The following is a 19,952-nucleotide window of genomic DNA, read 5'->3' as shown; positions in this document are numbered from 1 at the left end:
GGGAAGGTTTTGGCAGTGGGGATGACAGCGTATCACGGTAGAAACAAGGGGACTAGACGGGTTTAAGGAGAGGAGAGCGATGGACAGGCAGATGAAAGCAAGAGAAAGGATGAAGTATGAGGAGGTTATTGCATTAGTCAGGATAGAAGGAGGATCATTAATGCATTTATAGACCTAGCTTCTTCTCTTTTTTCTTTCTCCTGACACTGCTGACAGTGCAAACCCCTTCTCTTTTCTCTTTTGCTTTGACTCTATCACTATTTTCAGTCTTCTGTCTTTCCCTCTAAAATATGTTAGAAAATATTTACTTCAGTAATAATAAAATATGTTTTTTGTTGAACAATAGTTGTATTCCCAAAGCCACATTTTTCCCAACTTCTCAAAAGCAGTGACTATAAACTAGATGTTCTTTAGTGTATCCTGACAACTGCACTTTGTTATACACAAACAGTTCATATTTGGCAGTGAATAAATAGCTGGTACACACAAAAAATACACTCTGCATATACGGTATAGGGTGGTGCCCTTGTGCTTGTACAGTATAGGCAGAGATAAATTAGTCTTTAATATAGATTCACTCAAGTTTTTATTTAAATCTTGGTTTTATACCATTGCTTCTTCTAGGGCCTGATAATGCATAAATGTTCTTTTCACTGCAGCTGCAGCTTGAAGCAAAGAGATCAGGCTGGTTAAATGTAAATTAGTGGTTCCCTTTTAAATCTAGCCAACAGCCTCCACCGGTTGATATTGACAAAGTGATATAGTACTTGTGTTTTTGAGACTGCGTCCACATTTATCATACGGTTATTTAATGGAGCACCAAATGCATCAGTGCTGTGTATGTCTGTCCGGCTTATTTAGGCCTTTCTTCTTGAGATGCATAGAGTATGAGACCACAATAACGGTAATATGAGGGAAAAAAACTGAAATCAAGGAAAATAAGAATCAGGGTATTTTTTTTTTTTAGCTTTTATGGACAGGAAAATAGGATTCAGTCATTTTAGTGTGTGTGTGTGTGTGTGTGTGTGTGTGTATCCCAGAAGCTGTCATGGTTATGATGGTGTTGTTTATCATCTCAGCCCTGTATGCTGTTTCAGTTCCTTCCTATTGTCAACAGCAGAGTAAACAGATAAAGTAGCACGCCGACAGCACCTGCTGACTAAGACACAGCGCGCTGATGCATCACTAGTCTTATAAGGACATTTAGGTAGCTATATTTCAACTCTGCTGTTTTACAGTAATTGTGCTTTTGCCCCTGCAACCCAATATGTTATCCAGATTGACTTTGTGCCATTCATCAGTCCACACTTGTATTAGCATCACCTGTCTCCAGTGCTTTGTGTATCATAGTTCGCATATCTGTACTCTTGCTTTTTTCAAAATTAGCAGCCACATTGTTTTTATTAATCGGAAGTCAATTGGTTCCCTTTGTTGGCATGAAATGGCAAGGAAATGTTAGAGTATGGGAATACTATTAAATGCAAAAGAAAATGGGATTTAACCTTTGGGTAATAATAATATGAAACATCTGATTATCAACATAGTGCTACTTTCTATCAACTGGAAGCTATTCTGCCTCTGGCGACAGTATTTGATTTGATTTTTATCTTTATCATCCAGTTTCAAAGTGTTAAACTGGCAGTTATGTCTGATGAATTCTAAATGTCATAATGACTCAGATTCCTAAAAGACCTCACATTTCACAAGTATTTGTTAGTGATTACATTTAGGCTGCATGATTTTGGAAAACATATCTAATAATCTAATCTCTAGTCTGTCTGAAGAATAGAATTTTAGGCCAGAACATTTTGCAAAACACAATACTTAATTCATACACATATTTCCCCATTAACAAGTATTCCGCCTCTTGCAGTTTGGATGTTGCACTCATCCATATAGATTTTTTACAATTTCATTAATTAAGTTGGAAGAAAATGTTAAAAGCCACAGTGGCATGAGTGTGCAGCAAAGCAATAAAACAACAGTACAGCTTCTGGACCCCATTTATTGTTATTCAAGTGTTTATGGGAAACAGGATTTTCCTGAACTGAAAGGTAGCTACAAACCTGTGGTAGCTGTCACTTTTGTTGAAACTTCATCTGATACTCAACAGACCCTTGTTGCCCAGGTTGGGCCCCTTCATTACATACAGTAGTCAAGTTAATTATGAAATTCCACAGGAGCAAAGGCAAAAACCTTAAAATTAATATTCTGTTAACAAAAGAGTAGCTTACAGTATTTTAACAATGATAACCTCCATGGATCAGCAGACAAAGAAAAGAGTTGTGCCCACACAATCTCAGACTAAGGATTAAAAAAAAGACACTGTTTGAATAACAAGCAGTCTCTAAGAAGTGGAGCACAAAAACACAGAAGCGAAGACGCTGCCAGGATAAATAAAAAACAAAGATCTTGATGATTACATGAAGCTTTTCTGTGCTACTTTCACTTTGATAGGAAGTCTGCATGTAAAATGTTTGTGTCACATTCCCCATTTTATCACAAACATGACCACCAGCGCGTGCCCTGTTTGCATGCTGTTTCTCCTACAGGAACTGCTGATCGACCAGCGCCACCCAAACCTCGTCGATCCCCGTCCCAGGAGCCAACACAGCTTGACTTACCCCCTACCCTGCCTTCCCCTCCCATTGAGCCCACAGAAAGCAGCTCCCTGCAGAGTCCAGTGGAGGCGGAGGAAGTAGCTCCCCAGTGTACGTTCCAGATGGCCTACCTCTCCCTTTCCTTCACTCTTGTTCTTTCTTTTCTTTCCTAGAAGCTGCTCTGCTGGTCTACCCTTTATTTCATTTGTTCCAATCAGAGTTTCATGTTTTGCAACTATCCTATATTGCCAAACCTTTTTGTCCGCATGTGTGTGTATGTGAATACTGCACTCTGTCCTGTCACATGCTTTCCATCTTTCCCATCAGCGACCGAGTTGTTAAGTGATACTGGGTCCATGTGAGGTCAAGGTGCTTCATATCTATAAATGTCAACCTCTAAGCCCTGTTATTTCTTCAGGTCCAAAAGGTCAGGGCTGAGGTCAACACCAATCAACTGGAGTGCCTTATTCTGTTGCATTTATACAGTACATGGGGGTATCTGATGCATAATGGAAGACATTGTTAAGTGATGCTGTATGCAGCCCTCCTTATGTTTCTGTATCTGTTCTCCAAATGACCACAACATCATTGTGTTGTCCTCAATTTCTTTCTTGACTTTACTTCTAGATATATGCTGTTTTTTTTAATCTATATCCCAGCCAAGTGCAATGCTCTTGATCTATTCATCTCAAATCTCATCTGTTCTTTTCTTTACCCCCCACCCCGCACCCTGCCTTGTAGTGTACTGCTGTGGGCCTGTGCGTCTGCGCTCCAAGCATCCCTGAAGTCTCTCTCTGGCTTGACCCTCCCATCATCCTCCAATACAATCAGTTCCCTTCGCTTCTTCTTATTTCTGCTGGACCTCCCTCTGATGTTCACCATCCTCCTCTCATTCTTTTAAGAAATGTTCTACTGTTCCTTCTATACTCTTATATATATATATGTTGTCAAAGTCACATTACTTTCACAATTCACTTACTTACTTGCTTTTACATGGTGTCACAATGCCTCACTGAAGACACTTGTGATGGTTTGATGGTTTGTTTAGTACACAAAATGCTGCAAGTGAAAGCAAATTTCACTCTTAAAGTCTTTCTTTCTTTCTTTCTTTCTTTCTTTCTTTCTTTCTTCCTTCCTCCCTTCCTTCCTTCCTTCCTCCCTTCCTTCCTTTCTTCCTTTCTTCCTTTCTTTCTTTCTTTTTTTTTATAAATGTATGTATATACTATTGGTGGTTTTGTATTTTCATCTTGATCTGCTGCTTATTATTGATTATGCATGAGATCAGAGCTGAGTTAAAATTGGACACACAGAATGTGGTCAGAGGACTATAGAATGACAGATGAGCTAAACCCTGGACGTATCTGTTACAGCGTGATTGATGAGTGACATGTTTAAATGAGGGGCAAGGACATGTGATATTTATCAGCCAATATTTTGGTGATGTGATATCTTCAGATCAATAGTTGGACAGCGTATGTTTCTCTCTCTGAGCTCGGTGTTGTGGCTTGGTTTAGAAATTTGACACCTGAATCCATGTTGCCTTTGGCAATATTGTGGAAAGGGTGATCTATCAGTGACATGTTGCTTTTAGGTAGTGGTGCCTCATGTATTTTAAAGATTAGTGTATGAAATCCAAGACCTCTTCCCAAGGAGAGCTCATAACAGTCTACTTAGAAAAGAGAATGAAACAGCACAATAATTTGCTGTAGAACTTTTGTTATTATTTTGATGATGGCCTGTAGCATAAATGCTTCATAGTTTGTTTCTAAATGATGGTAGGGATCCTGTGACATCCTATATGAAAAATGTGTTAATTGTTTGTGGTCCAGAGAAAAAGTGTATCATTTGGATCTTTGGCTGAAAAACTGCAAGAAACCTGGCTTTAAAGCAACTATAAGGAGTTTAGGTGGTAATGAAATAGTCTGAAACTGATGCCTTTATACGACCTACATACACAAATGAGAACATCAGCGAGAATTATAGTTTACTTTGTTTCATCATCGTCATATTACAGATATTAATCTTACCTAGACACAAATAGATACATTACCTCATAACTATGCATCCAGCAAACAGCTGTGCTTCCAACCAAATCGTATGCACTAGCCAAGCACTACTCTAAAAAATGAAAGTACCATGTAGTTGCTATAAGGGAAGATTGTATCATAAACAAGAATTATTTTGAGCAATATGTGATTAGACACATGTAAAAAAAAATCTCTTTAAGTGTGGTGACTATGTTAAGGGAATAGAGCCATTAGATGACTTGTTCTGTTGCAATGAATGCAGCTGTTGTGGTTTAACAGAATCTAATCAGCTATGTATGTAAAATATGATCTGTGCTCTGCAAGTTCTAAGCCACTGAGTTAGGGGATGTGAAAAGTGTTAAGCCTGTAGAGTTGTATTAAAGAACAAGCACTTAACTGTAAAGCCAAAATATATGTTTGAAGGACATTTTCAATTAAACAGTTGAAGACTGGATGAAGATTCAAGGACTTTCATGGTTTGGGATTCTGCATGGATTGCTATTGTGAGATTTTGACAAGTAACACGTCACAGTATTGATTAGCCTGGCACACTTTTTGTTTGGCTTTTTATTGACGCATGTGTCTAAGGTCATATTGCGGTGCAAGTTTGAGAGCTATGAGTGTGTCTGTTTGTAATACAAGCATATATGTGTGTATGGAGAGTATAACAAAGTGTGTGTATACATGCACTTGTATGTGCATGTGTGTGTGTGTGTGTGTGTGGTGTGTGTGCGTGTGTGTGTGTGTGTGTGTGCTGATTGTGGCTGTAGCTGGCATGACTAAGCTGTTGCTGGGAAGGAGCTGGGAGGACAGCCTTGTGAGTCATCACCACGTCTTCTGGAACTGACTGTTCTCTCCACACCATTAGGACCAGGCCCAAAACTGACAGGCCCAGTACACACACACACACACACACACACACACACACACACACACACACACACACACACACACATAAGAAGACATATTGGAGCATAATGCATGCCCAAATGCATGCACACACTCACAGACACCTGGTATTATAAACAAGGTCACTCACTGTTAAAGTCATTTTAAAGAATCTGCTGTTGAGTTCCCAGTGCTGTGCATGCTGGCTGGGCTGCTGAAAACCCAACAAATGGTACATTGATTTTTATTCTCTTGGCCTAGAGTTCAATGAGATCAGTAACAGACTAAATAAGTTCTCCAGAACCCGCAGGACTGACCAGAGCATGACTGTTCAACAGAGATGAGAGGGTATGAAGCAATACTATCTTTCACTGAAACCTAAAACAGTACTGTAAAAATCTAATTAAAAGGGTTTGTTTACAGTAAGTCCACCCACACATCATTAAAGCTGTTTTATAAAGCCACAAGTGGTTGTGCTCCAGGCCTGTGTTTGTATATTTGGCTTGTGTTTTTTGGTTTGTGTGTGTGTGTGGTGTCAGAATGAATGTCGAAACTAAAGTAAATACTTCCTCTGCTTTCTTCCATCTCTTGCTCGTCTTGTCGCTCTTCATTCGGTGCTACTTTTCAAACAAACTCAACTCATGATTTGTTGTGCTCTCAGTGTTTCCGAGGTATCAAAAGTCTCTTAAGGTTTGTGGATTTGGGAAAAATTAATGAGGCCTAAAAATATTTGGAAGTTAATGCATGGCGTGAGTAAAAAGGCCTCTTTTATGTCTAAATTTGATAATATTATTTCTACCCCAATAGATGCATATTCTCAGTCCCAAACACACCAAAAATAACCCTTTGATTTGGATGTTGAAGTTTTTACAGTTGCTAACACACTTAAAGGGCAGTGATAACACCAAATACTGACGCTAAGATTTATCTCTATCCTCTCCCAGCTTGGCTCCACTCCATGCACAGCGCCACCGCCAGTTGCCGGAAACCAGAAACTGGAATACCCGAGGAGGAGACTGTGTCCTTGGGCAGCAGCAGCGGTGGCAGCAGCCTGCCCGACCAGGGTTACGCTGCGTCTGAGGGCATGGCAGAGGGCGAGGACTCAGGCATAGTCAGCTCTCCATCTGACACCCAACCCACATCGCCAGATGGGAGTTTGTCTCTTGATGTTAGTAGCGGAGTCGGAGGAGAGAGGCTGCTGGGACCAGTGCGGGACAATTCCAGTGACAGCGATGAGGGATGTGCCACCTGGGGATCAAGACACAGGTAGAGAGAAAGTCATGAAATTACAGAAAGAGGAGGCATGGAAGTAGGGGTTAACAAGAGTGAGGGAGGAAAGTGGAATGAAGTTGACAAGCATCGACGAGTCTGATGTACTCTGTGGGTATAAACCTGCCATTTGTCACCTATTTCAGACAGCATTCTCCTCTACTGCACCTTTACTGCATCATCGGCCTAATAAGATGATGATGATTGTGATTGGTTTAAAGAACTACAAACAAACTGTAGCATTTTCTCCTATCCCAAAATAATGATGGGTGCAGCCAGACAGGCTATGCAAAACTGTATTTACCTAATTTGTGATATCCATCAAGATGATAAAAAAGTTTTTTTAGATGGTGAGGCGTAATAATACAATTGGACTCAAGAGAATATGACTCACAGTGCCTATCTTATTCATTCATCCATCTGGCTTCATGTCTCCAGTATTTGCGTTTTGCTGACTCCTACTCATCTCCTAACTCAAACCTTTCCCATTCCTGTCATCTTTTATTTTTATATTCATCATAAACCCTAGTTTCCTGGCAGGAAACTGATGCATGTGCCAGTCACCTCACTGTCAGTGAGCCAGCCATTGACGATAACTAATTCCTGCTTAAAAAACGATTAAGTTCTTGCATTTGTTTTACACCTGAATTTCGATCTGAAGGGTGAACCATCACAGTCCCAGCTAATTTTAGAAGTCTTTCCACAGTTTTAACTGTGCCAGCGGCAATAACCGAAAGCAGTTTTCTGCCATGTGTTAGCCCCTTTTTCAAAGGCTTTTTCTGGAAAATGAATGCTGTCCCAGATCACTTTCGCCTTTTAAGTTGTTGTGAAATGTGTATGGTAATGTGCCCAGACCAGGGATCCTGGATCAATGCTTTTACTCTTTCTGAATCCAGGGCCTGGCCTGGTGCTGCTGGCTACTCAGTATTCCAGGAAAGCACTAAAACCGGATTTTCTCAGAAAAGCAGAGCAATCCAAGTTTCATAGAAGACAATTTCTATTTGGTTTGGCATTCTTGTTGCAATTTGTTATGGATAATATGCCAGTAAGTCATGAGAATGCTCTGTTGAACCCTTGAAGAAGAGAAAAAAATTTAAACTGTTGTAATAATATCTTTAAAGCTACATGTTTTAATGCCGGCGAGCTCCAATAAAAATGAAATTCAACTTTAAACAAGCACAAAATACTGACTGAACTGCATTTTTCCTTTTGGTTTCTGTGGTGGATTAGTAACAGGAAGGGTGCTGGATTTAACAACAGCATCAAATAAGCAGTTCATAACAGCTGTTAGGTGGTGACTGTTAATAAGCATGATGGAGTCATGGAGAGTACTGGCTGTTCCTGCACACGTCTCTTTTATGCATTACAAATGTTTCTGCGTGTGTTTATACATGTGTATTTGTGCAGATGTGTGTTTGACCCCTTTTTATGTGCCTTCCTCAGGCACAAGGACATCAGCCCACAGGCAAAGTCAGGCCGGTTAAAAGACTGCTATGAAGATGACCCAGAGCTCACCGCCCAGCTCCATCAAACTTTGGCAGATTTTGAAGCAGACCTCGCAGGTGCAGGAGCATTTCATGGGCCACAGTCCACACTCATTTGTCATATACAGTACAGGCCAAAAGTTTGGACACACCTTCTCATTCAATGCGTTTCCTTTATTTTCATGACTATTGACATTGTAAATTCATCAAAACTACTAATGAACACATGTGGAATTATGTACTTCACAACAAAGTGTGAAATAACTGAAAACATGTCTTATATTCTAGTAAGCAAAGGGTGGCTACTTCGAGGAATCTAAAATACATGACATGTTTTCAGTTATTTCACACTTTTTTTGTTAAGTACATAATTCCATATGTGTTTATTCATAGTTTTGATGCCTTCAGTGAGAATCTACAATGTAAATAGTCATGAAAATAAAGAAAAACGCATTGAATGAGATGGGTGTGTCCAAACTTTTGGCCTGTACTGTACCCGAAGTAAACCTATAAATATTCAGTGGTTTGATATAAAATAGGATATATATAAAGCTTAATGATTCACACATGACTTCACATTGTGCACAAATGACTATTCCAAAGTAATAACCATGGTAATCTTCAAAATCGAAATCAAAATGTGCACAAAGTATTATGTGTTAATTCCTTGATCTGTTCCACTTTTCCAGATCACATAGATATAGTCTCAGCAAAGGAGACCCCCTATACCATGTCCACAGACAGTAATGAGGTGCCAGTGTCTGTAGTGGACATGGATGTGCCAGTCACAGCCATAGATGAAGTATTGGAGGACTATGAACGTCACATTGTAGAAAATGAGACAAAGTCACAAGCCAGGACTGAATCTGCTGGCAACAAAGGTATGAAGAACAATATACATGCGTCCAATAGAATATACAGAAGCTGCAACTTTAGTGCTTTTGATGTTGACTATTTGTGCCTTTGTAGTCCATTTATTCAAGCTCAGTGGTATCAATACAATACAGTTAAAAAACGCTTTTACTGACCATTTCTTTTTCTATCACAGGTCCAGGCTTTTGTCAACAGTCCAGTGTGGAGCCACAGAACAAAAACAATAACGCTTGTACAGCAGCTGACAGTAAGAAGAGCAGCAGTGCAAATGCTAAGCCGTCTCAACCTGAGCAGCATAGGAAGTCACAGAAGAACAAGCCTATAGCTGATAAAAAAGAAGAAAAGAAGCTAGATACAAAAAATAAAGAGATAAGTACCACTGATACCAACAGTGTGAAAGAAAATAAACAAAATACATCAGCGGTGAAGTCTAACGTTGACATGCAGAAACAAAGCAAGAGCACTGAGATCAAAGCTGACCCTGAGAAAAGTAATACCCAGTCTTTTCAAGAGAAGAAGTCCGTTCTTCCACCAACCAGTCAGAAATCCATGTCTGCAGAGAGAGACCAAGAGATGCACAGAGTTTACCAAAATAACTCCAGCTCGAACACATCTCATGGTAAAATAACTCGTAATGTCACATCACGCTTTGGTTTAAAAACTTTCACTGTGGTTCCTCCCAAACCTTGTGTCACTCCTGCTGCTACGGGAGAACCAGCTGTCAAATTAACTGTCGGTGCCATTAAGATTGATGATCAAGGAAACATGGTGAAAGGGAGTCATTCTCAGAACAAAGTTGGTGGTTCATCAGAGTCTGGAGTAAATTCCAGTGAGGGGTCTCCTCTTCTTGGAAAAGCCAAAGCTTTTTGGAGCTCAAATGAGAGACAAGAAAGTCCTGTGCCGCACAGCAAAGATCTTGTTGATAAGGCTAAGGAGAGCATGAAAATGACTCCCATTGCAATCTCAGTAACTACTTTGAAGAGCAGTCATACTGAGGATCTGAACACGATGCAAACTTCATTTTATAAACCTGCAGAGAGAGCACAGCCTAAAGAGATGGTTAAAGAAGAAGCTAAAGAAGCAGTGATGGCTGTTACGGTTGCAATAGAAGAGGTAGTAGAGGTGGAGAGCAAGATTTCAGTGTCCAAAAATGTTCACCAGCCAAGCATTAAACCTACCCTTCCCCCTCCTATCCTCCCAGACCTGAAAAGAGACCTGTCCTTCCTAAAACCATCCAGGCGAACCTCAAGCCAATACGTGGCGTCTGCCATCACTAAGTACACCCCAAGGACCCCAGTTAAACCCAACCCAATCCCTAATGTACCTGACTCCTCTGCTTCTTTGAACTCACAAACGATTGGTTTCCAGAGATCAGGTCGGTCCATAAAAATCAATCCACACCAATCTTCCCAGGCATCTATGTCAGATAATAAGGAGAATCACTCTGCTTTTAAATTGCTTACACCTGGTCCAAAGAGGTCTATGAGCTTCCCGGAGTATATGTCAGATAGCCAGAGAGAATTTGGAGAAGTGAGTCCGGACAGGGGAGGATTTAGAAGTTGTGTTGGATCCACCAAAGGAAGCTCTAATACGCTTGAAACAGAAACAGCAAAGACTAGGCACATTCAGTCTAGTGGCCCCACCCAAAATAACACAATCGCCAATAATGACAGTGAAATTATTAAACACGTACGCCTCAGAAGCCCCAGCCCTGCACAAAGCAGAACTCTACACTCATCTGCCAAACCACCCACAGTCCCCAAGACTATATCCCAAGACCAGATAAGTGTGAGTAAACCTTGTCTTATAAAAATACTTTTTACGTGAAAGTGGTTAGTGTAGATAAAGATGTACTTAATCTTCCACATCTTGTCTTCAGAACACAAAGGATGCGACCAAGACAGCCACCCACCCAACACCTGATGCAAAACCACAACCTTCTGTCACAGTGACAGACAGTGTCGTGACCCCTGGGCCTCCGCCGGTCACACTGTTTGGTCCAGTTAAAAAGTTCAGACCAGTGATCTCTAGATCAGTCGATAAGGACACGTCTCTGCATAGCAGCCTGATGGAGGCAATCCAGACAGGTGGAGGAAGAGACAGGCTCAAGAAGGTGAGTTTAACATAGTACAGTATGTATGGATAGATGGATGGATGACAAGGAAAGAGTGACTATAATGCCAGCTGGAATAAAACTTTGGGGTAGCAATTTGCCCCTCTGCCAGTAATAGAAATGCACTATATTTTTCATTCTGCAATTAAGACTGAGTGTTAATGATGGTTTTGGCTGGATGACAAAAAGGAATATTGATTTTCCACTTTTTTTTCATTATAAGATAACCACTTCTGGTCCCAGCAACGTGAAGAAAGCTGCTTATGTTGAAGAGGAGAATGAGAGGTCTGCTCTTCTGGCTGCCATTAGAGCACCGAGCAGCTCCGGAAAGCTGAGGAAGGTAAAATACTCTTAGCTATAGCCTAGCCCTGTTAACTCACAATATGATTAATTATTTAGTTTTAACAACGAGTAAACTATCCGCTGCCAACCTCCTTGAATAAGACCTGGTGTTGCTGTTTACTCTTAGTCTTTTTGCACTTAAAAGAGAACCAACACATACGTGCTTATTGCAATTACATATATAGGATGAGAAGCATGTTTAATAGGAAGTAATGCTAAACCTTTTGTCTGTATTGTTAGCAAGTTAGCAGCTCACAGAACCATGCATTAACCAAGTTATGCAAGCATGGGTGTCTATTTCCATCGCTCTGTGTGGACTGTGAGCTGCGGTTTGCTGTCATGTAAGAACCCATGTGGAATGAAAGGGGCAGAAAACGTGCTGCTGGAGCTGAAACATCTGCGGTTGTATTCTGGAGGTTCCTTACCAGAAGTGGAATCTCTGGAATGCTGCATGACTAAATCGGACTCAAAAACTTTTGACAAAAAAAAAAGTAGAAAAATCAATAAAGCCACATAAGTATGAGTTACAAAAATAGGCTGAAATTATATAAATGTGAAAATCATAAAATAGATTTTTATAATAGATTAGAACAGAAAAGAGTATTTCTGTATATGTATCAGAGGTTGATTGTAGATGCCCTCGTGTGTGTTTAAATGCACATATGTCCTCCTGCCTGTCCCTTTGTGTCTAGAGTTACCATTGTCTCACTTCTTTGTGTCCTGCAGACCAAATCTGAGGCTGCTGATGAGCTTGAGAGGTTCAAGAAAGAGACTTCTGAGGAAGAGAGAGGTGCAGGCCCTCCTCCCTCACCCTCTCCTCCCTCTTTGACTTGCACTTCTTCTCCTGTCTTTACCCCGCCGCCGCCGCCACCGCCACCAACACCTGCAATTGCACCTCCACCTCCTCCCCCTGTCTGGCCCCAGGGTAAGCCTAGCACTGTGGCACATCCAAGTGCTAATGCCCCTGTGAACCCTGCCTTGGCAAGGGAGGCTATGCTGGAGGCCATTCGCTCTGGATCTGCTGCTGAGAGGCTAAAAAAGGTACTAACACAGAAAAATACAGCATCTATTTCCACCACAGAGTAAAAGTTGTTGCAGAACTGATGAGGACAGACTTAAACTTATATATTAAATATCATACACATCCCATCAGATAAAATACATCAGAGGTGACTGGCTTCCAAATCTCTGTCTCTCTCATCAGTCCTGTCTGCAGGAAAGGGAAAAATACATAAACTGGCAAAGAAATTAAAAATAAAACAAAGAAAGCCTAACAAATTAAAATTTAGCAATGGCACAGCAAGTGATGAATATCTTAATGACTTTTTTTTTTATGAGTCTTGATGCACCAGGCATAATTTCACCCAGAGAGACTCTTGCCAGAAGAAGAAAGAAAAAATGAGACAGACATGAAAATAGGAGGAGACGGAGGATAGGATAGAGGCAAGGAAGCCAGAGACAGCAACAGAAAAAACATACGATTTCAACCAGTGTCCTCTTTCGTCTCACATCCTTGGTTTGGTTTTGTCTCGTTGGGAAACATCAATGGCAGAACAAAGATCTCCTGCGGTGCAGCAACCGGGAAACTGTAAAGGAATCACAGATTGCAACATGCTAAAGTTTCATCTGACAGCCATACTGTACTGTGTGAATATTTTAAAGCTGATACAGTTCAGTTTCAGGTCAGCAGCTGTGTAAATTGCAGAAATGTTTTTTCACATTCTTTTTTTCCTGTCAGTTAAGTCAGACAGAATCAACAGCAAAGAATGAGGTTTTAGAAGGAGGAAAATAAGGCAAAAAAGAACAGTTTTTTACCTCATCAAATCTGAATGTGGTAAAAAAAAAATCTAATCTATACAATAGTTTTAGTTCAGGCATTTATCTCTATCCACTTAGACACCACAAAACCACAGAACCTGATATATTCTTTCCAGCATGCCATGAACTATTACCCCTGTCATTACCAAAGTAGAGAATTACAAACATGACATGTTGTGTCTCTTTTAACTAGGTCGCTGCGCCCACAAAGACAATCCAAGTGAATGGCAGACTGGGAACAATCCAAGCAACCTCCTCAGCGCTCTCTCAGCAATAGGAGGGGAAGCCCACATCACCACAATGAGGAATACATTTATCATTATTAATAATTAATTTTTTGTTTTTTGTTTTTTGCCATTGTGCCTTTTCAAACAGAAATTTGGGAAACTGGATTGAGTCACATTTTGAGTAAATGTTATTGGAAAGTTTAGGGGAACTTTATATGATGCCTGACACAAATTCCCATAAATAAAATAAGAATATAAACGGATTTATGTAGATAAACAAGATTATTCGACAGCTCTTACTAATGGTCTGGCGCCTTATGCTTACATGGATGCACTATTGCTCAAAGAATTTTGTATAAAATAGGAATGATTTAAACACTTCTTCTTGTAAGTGGAATTTTAGTAGCCAAACACCAGTAACATCTTCTTCAAAAGATGTCACAGGTGAAAGGTTTGCAGTGATTTCCACTCATAATATCATATCTCAGATCAGTAAGCTTCTAACAACAGCTTGCTGTATAGCATTTTTGTTCATCTTTATACCATATCGCTGTTCCTAAACATATCTTGCCATCTGTACTTGAATTCAGTAGTTTTAACTGGAATGTTGTACAACATGTGTGCCAATGAAAGCAAATTTAAATGGTTTATGCTACTTTCTTTCTTTTTTCCTGATTTTTTATTTTATTTTACCACAGTTAAGTTATGGATGCCTTATACTGTTGCTCAGTCAGTGTTATGTATATGATGTTTGCTGTAAAAATTCTATAAGGGGTGCAATAAGTTGGATCGGATGATGTTTCCAGATTTGAACGTCTTATTTGTTTAACAAATTAAGATAAACGAAAACACAAGTACACTTAAGAAAATAATGGATTGATCCATTGACAATGTTTCCTTTTTTGTGTAAAAGTGTATTTTATCCAGATCTGGTCCATAATGCCAACTTCTACAGTTTTTGGCTCTGAGGAGGAGTATGATTATGGTGACTGACTAGTGCCTTTTAGCTTGTGTACTCCTGTTTTAGCTTCTAACCTTCATTTTTGCTGCTGTTTAAAGTCTAAAGACATTGTCATAGATGGTCAGAAAGGTGTACTATATGACTGACTGTGCCTTTGATGTTAGATATATATTAGAGAAATTAAGATTAACCTTTTCTTTTCTTGACATTTCAACATTTTTGAAGCACTGTTATTGAAGTATATCAATGGTGGATGTCACCATGAGCAAAGAGATTAGCTATTAGCTAACAAATCAACAAGATTACCTGTATGTTGTGGCTATGTAACACAAACAACCAGTCGTAGGAAGCAGTAGTTTAGGTTATATATGGCTTTGATTTAGGCAAGTATTATTGGTTCCATTCTGCTCCACTGTATAGGTGAAGTTTACATTATGGAGTAGTGTATGTTGATAATGGATCACTGCCATTAAATGGTAATGAATCTGTAGAATAAAGAAAAAGCTAGAGCGTCCATATTCAGGTGTAAATGTTTGCTGCTGTAGATTGTGAGAAAAATCTGAGTATAGAGAGTTTCCTAGTTTTCAAAGATTTGTTTTAATTCATGCTCAATTTCAACACTTTGCTATTGTATGTTTTACCTTAAGAGTGAAAACCTTTTGTGTTTTTTTTTTCTCTAACTAGAAGGGAATATTTCATTTCTGCTAGATGTTTTCATCTTCACGCAATAGCCTACAGCACGTTGTAGCAATGTATATTTTGTAAACTAAAGAAAGATCATCGTCATGAAAGATTTGATTGAAATCTTTGATAGAGAGCTATATCACTGATGGTGTGAACATTTTTTAAGCTATTGCTTTGTAAGTGCACATTGTTTTTTGGGGAAGGTTGCACAGTTATTTTTGTCTACCCTAATTTTTGATTCAATAAATAATTTTGCAATCAACTGAACACTGATTTTATATATTTTAGCTTTATTCAATTTGCATTTTATCCTCCTCAATTAGTAGTTAGACCAATGTTAGACTGGACAGATGGTAGTGTGAACTTGCTCTGGAAAGCGTCATTCATCTGATGTGCCTGTGCCGTTCCCAGCAGTGTGGATGCAGACTGTGGTCATCCTGCTGTCCTTATGAAATATATCGCAGTCAATCTCTCTCTCTTTTCCACACCACAGATGAGCTACTATTCCGGGCAGCAGCTCATGACCCTGACTCATCAATATGTGGTCACACAAAATGACTCTCACAGAACTTCCATCTAACCTGCATTCCTGATTCCTGAAACAGTATTCATTGTGCCCTTCCACCTCCCCCCAGAAGCAACTGAATGTTCAAAATGAGTTGCAAAATCACACATAAATGCACAGTGTAGATACAATTATATTGGTGGAGAAATCTCAGATGCCTTGGCATAAATCTATTGGTTGGCATGTGACAAACTTAAAACAAACTATCAGCTCACCTTAAACCAACCCTGTATCTCATTAATAAATACCTCTTCTTTTTAGTTCATAAGTGTTACCAGAAAAAAAGCGAATTGCTGCAATTTAATGGCCTGTTTTCAAGGATTTCAGTGACCAGTGCAGAGTGAATGTTAAGTACATTCTAGCAGACGAAGAAATCAGAGTGCGTACTGGCGATCTTGGCTGCTTTGGCCAGAGAGAGCAGTAAATTCCTGCAGGGGACCACAGGCTCTTTTGTGGGTCGAAATCCACGCAGTCGTTCTAATCTGCCATACAAATCTCTGAAGGGCGTGTATACCATGGGTGGGTGGATGTGTGTGTGTGTGTTTGTGTGTGTGTGTGTGTGTGTGTGGGTGTGAGTGATATTTTTGTTGCGAGTATGTATGTGTGTTTGAGCTTGTGCCTGTGTTACAGTTCCAAACCATTTTAACCAAAGTAAACAACGTCTGAATCAAGAATTACCAGAAGATCGCACCACATAAGACAACAGAAATAATTTAATTTCGGTTTGGCTTTGGTTACGCCTTTGCCAACCGTATTGGTGACTTTGTTGCCATAACAGATTCACATGTAGGGCCTAAGGCAGGCAACTTTTGTGAAAACCATTCCCCCACTGCCTCAGCTTATATGACAAAGCTTTGTTAGTCTTGACTTATGAGTGATGGACACAGTGACACCGACTATCAGCAGGGGTTTATATTGACTTTGTTTTCTGATGTAGAGTAGTCTACCATGTATCTGATCAATCAATTTCAACAAAAGGCCTATGTGGTGCTGAATGTCTGATGAGGTGAAATCAACATAATGTGTGTTTAGCTTATGTGTCTGTGCCACAAGAAAAATGCTTTGTTGCATGGTGGCACCCTGAATATGACTGACACGATGTGTGTTTGTATGTAAGTATGTGCGTGATGTACTGGCTACACAATGTCTGCTCTTTGAATGTGTGTTTACACACTGAGGGGACACAGTGTAAGCCCCCTGTTGTCCTGTTTCAAACACACACACACACACACACACACACACACACATCTCAGGACTGATGACCTTTTGCACTCCAGACTCCCATGGTGTGTTCTCATCACTTAAGCTTATCCAAGTCTGAAAAATGTATGAAAAATTAAATGAACGCTGGTCTATCCCTGGTGTCACTGCATCCTGAGGCAGAGCTTTATCTGAAAGTGTTGTGGGCTTCAGAGCAAAGGTGGGAGGAAGTCATTGTTTTGCAAGTTACAAGTAAGTCTCAAGTCTTTGCACTCAAGTCACAAGTCAAGAGTCACAAGTCCCAACTCCTAAACTTTGAGTTTTTAGTCTGAAGTTGTTATGTGCTCCGCTTTCAAACAATCATCAACAGTCATATTACATTTACAAAAATCAAGAAGGCCTTTGTACTGAACTTTATTAGAAAAAGTAGTGCTGACAATGCACTGTCATAGCATATAGCATGGCTTGAGAGAAGTTATCAAGTCTTTTCAAGTTCAAGTGAAGTCACGAATCAATGGTGTAAAAGTCCAAGTCAAGTCTTTAGATTTGGTCAAGTTGAGTCTAAAATCATCAAATTTGTGACACGAGTCTGGCTCAAGACCAGGTCATGTGTCGAAATCTGTGTTTCAAAGACATTGCCTTTGGTGCCTATCACTCCTCTGAAATATTTTATTAGTTTCTATATGTTTTTTTTTTAACTAATTGCCAGTCAAAACTCCAATAACATATGAGCAGAATGTCCACCTGTTGCTGTCCGTCAACTGTAAACACCAGAAGGTCTTATGCAACATCCTCACAAGACTCAGAAGAATAAAAACACATCAGTGTGGGGAAGGTAACTCTGGTGCAATGAGATTTGACCCCCAGTTGCGCAACATACATAATTCACCACGTCACAGCTACTGTTTTTTTTTTAAATTATTGTTATTGTGCTGGACAGAGCAGGTCTTTTAATTAAATTTCTTCTAATAATCTGTAAAACTGTCATATATATACAATAAATTTTGTCCCTTGGTACAGCCAATTCAGTGTTTATGAAACATTTATAATTCTACATTTTTTAGAGGCAGAATCCTTCAACGGAAAGGAAACCAACTTAAAGTTTGATTCATATGTAATCACATACTCCTAAATAAACATCTGTATGTAACATATGTATGTAGATGTATTGTTCTGATCTTATTTCATAAGCCTTATGTCATTCTACAGTGAAAATTAGGTATAATGTGAATACAATTATGTTGTTTAATCCTGGCTGGAGCAAAACCAATCCATTGATGTTGCTTTTGTTATATCGGATGTTTTTAATGTCTTAAAATTACTTGATTTAAAGTGTTTTAAGTAGCCTGTCCCTAAAAACTGAAAGTATGGGAACAGAGGTGGAAGTTGAAGCAATTCAAATGGGCCATTCATATTAAGGTGTGAGAGCTTATTCAGGTAATTTAAGCATATTTTAAAGGGTTATCATTTGCAAATAGAAGAAAAACTTAGAGGGAAATAAATGGGTTATTATCAGTGTCACCAAATTTACAAATCAGATTATTTCATAGCTAACTTAGTTTAAGAGTATTCACAGAGAAATAATTTTCTATTGAGCGACTGCATGTTTTCCTTTAAAATAATGCCAAATGAGTTTTTCTGCATAACTTAACATGCACCCTGGTAAACATCTTGTATATTGATACACTGGGCGACACCCTTTCTGATTCGCTTTGTTTCACTCTGAACTAAATGTACAGATCCTGCGTGTGTTTTATAAACAGCACACACTGATCTCAGTGAGACAGCTCTTCAGAAACAGCGGAATCCTCCTGAACACGCCCTTATTCCCATAAGACGTGAACGCCGCATTAATCACCCCTCACTTGTGGGCGTGGTCTCTTGTGAGGGGGAGGAGTTGTTTGCGAGTGTGTGTGCTTGTATTTGTGTGTGCGTGTCCGTGCGTGTGTGTATCTGCATGTGTGTGTGTGTGTATCCTCCCCGGCCGCATGAGATGAGCTGCCTGCAGTCTTTGCGGCCACTGTTTTCGCCTCCTCCTCCTCCTCCTCCTCCTCCTCTTCTCCTTGCCTCTGTCTATCTGTCCAGTCCGGGAATGTTGACCACCGTGGCCTGATCCAACGCCGCCGAGTGTCCCTACATCTCCTGACTGCCACTTTCCGTGTTCCTGTCTGAGGGTCGTAGTCTGCCTGATCCGGCTGTAAGGTGAGTGCATGTTACCAGATGAAGACGCTGTTCTCATGCTCCTTGTGTGTGACTGTGTGTGTGCGTGAGGTGGGGGATTAAAAAGTCCGCGGAGAGTGGCCAGCGTGTAATAAAAGTTTAACGTGCTGTTGTGATGACACGCACTGTTTTGCGGGTCGGAACACATGTGTGCACTGCGCGTAACCGCCTAGCGGGACCCGGGTCCATGCTGGGTCCATGCCCTCCTCCCTGACACCGTAGCGTCCACTCATTGAACTTTGAAACAAGTTTATTCATCGGATCGCGCTGTTGCTTTTAACTGTATTCACTTTACTGTATTCCTGCTACTGCAAGCCTCCACTGGAGACTGTTCCGTGGTTAGGACGCGTGCAGATAAGCCAGAATCTCGTGCACTTTTCTGCACCTTTCCCAACCTTTACAGTGATTCGAGTGTCTCTTGGGAAACAATGTTATGATCCCAACAGTCTGCCTTGTTTACGATTGCGTAACAGCAGTCTACAGTGGCCCATAGCCTACTTTCTATCCAGTAGGACTCCAGCTCCCCGCGTTACCCCCCCACCCCCCCCCCCCTCCAACTCAATTCTGTGAGAGTTTCGCCAGTCTCGCCTTATCGCCTTATCCTTTTGGCAGCATTTGTTTTGGGGGTGGGGAGGGGGGAGAAAGAGGCGTTTTCCCAGGGATACTCATGTAACCCTACTG

General features: G+C 40.3%; 2 protein-coding genes across 6 annotated transcripts in view; both read left to right on the top strand.

Annotated features, from left to right (window-relative positions):
* cobl (cordon-bleu WH2 repeat protein) overlaps positions 1-14,522 on the top strand; it is a 56,079-nt gene extending 41,557 nt beyond the window's left edge. For 3 of the 4 annotated variants that reach the window (XM_059339414.1, XM_059339412.1, XM_059339413.1), the window contains 9 exons: positions 2,553-2,711; positions 6,460-6,781; positions 8,228-8,346; positions 8,958-9,149; positions 9,317-10,929; positions 11,021-11,254; positions 11,478-11,594; positions 12,323-12,637; positions 13,608-14,522. In XM_059339414.1, the coding sequence (XP_059195397.1) occupies positions 2,553-2,711; positions 6,460-6,781; positions 8,228-8,346; positions 8,958-9,149; positions 9,317-10,929; positions 11,021-11,254; positions 11,478-11,594; positions 12,323-12,637; positions 13,608-13,691 (3,155 nt within the window). In that variant the 3' untranslated portion in view covers positions 13,692-14,522. The remainder of the gene's footprint in view (positions 1-2,552; positions 2,712-6,459; positions 6,782-8,227; positions 8,347-8,957; positions 9,150-9,316; positions 10,930-11,020; positions 11,255-11,477; positions 11,595-12,322; positions 12,638-13,607) is intronic. The other variant, XM_059339415.1, reaches the window with a different exon arrangement.
* Positions 14,523-19,104: 4,582 nt separating this feature from the next.
* The window catches only part of grb10b (growth factor receptor-bound protein 10b), a 75,111-nt gene continuing 74,263 nt past the window's right edge, over positions 19,105-19,952 (top strand). For both annotated transcript variants that reach the window (XM_059339245.1, XM_059339244.1), the window contains exon 1: positions 19,105-19,253. The gene's annotated coding sequence lies outside the window, so the exon portion shown is untranslated. The remainder of the gene's footprint in view (positions 19,254-19,952) is intronic.

The sequence above is a fragment of the Centropristis striata genome, chromosome 8 (genome assembly GCF_030273125.1).
Source record: "Centropristis striata isolate RG_2023a ecotype Rhode Island chromosome 8, C.striata_1.0, whole genome shotgun sequence".
Taxonomy (NCBI): Eukaryota; Metazoa; Chordata; class Actinopteri; order Perciformes; family Serranidae; genus Centropristis; species Centropristis striata.
Note: the sequence above shows the minus strand (reverse complement) of the source record. Positions and strands in the feature narration are given on the sequence as shown.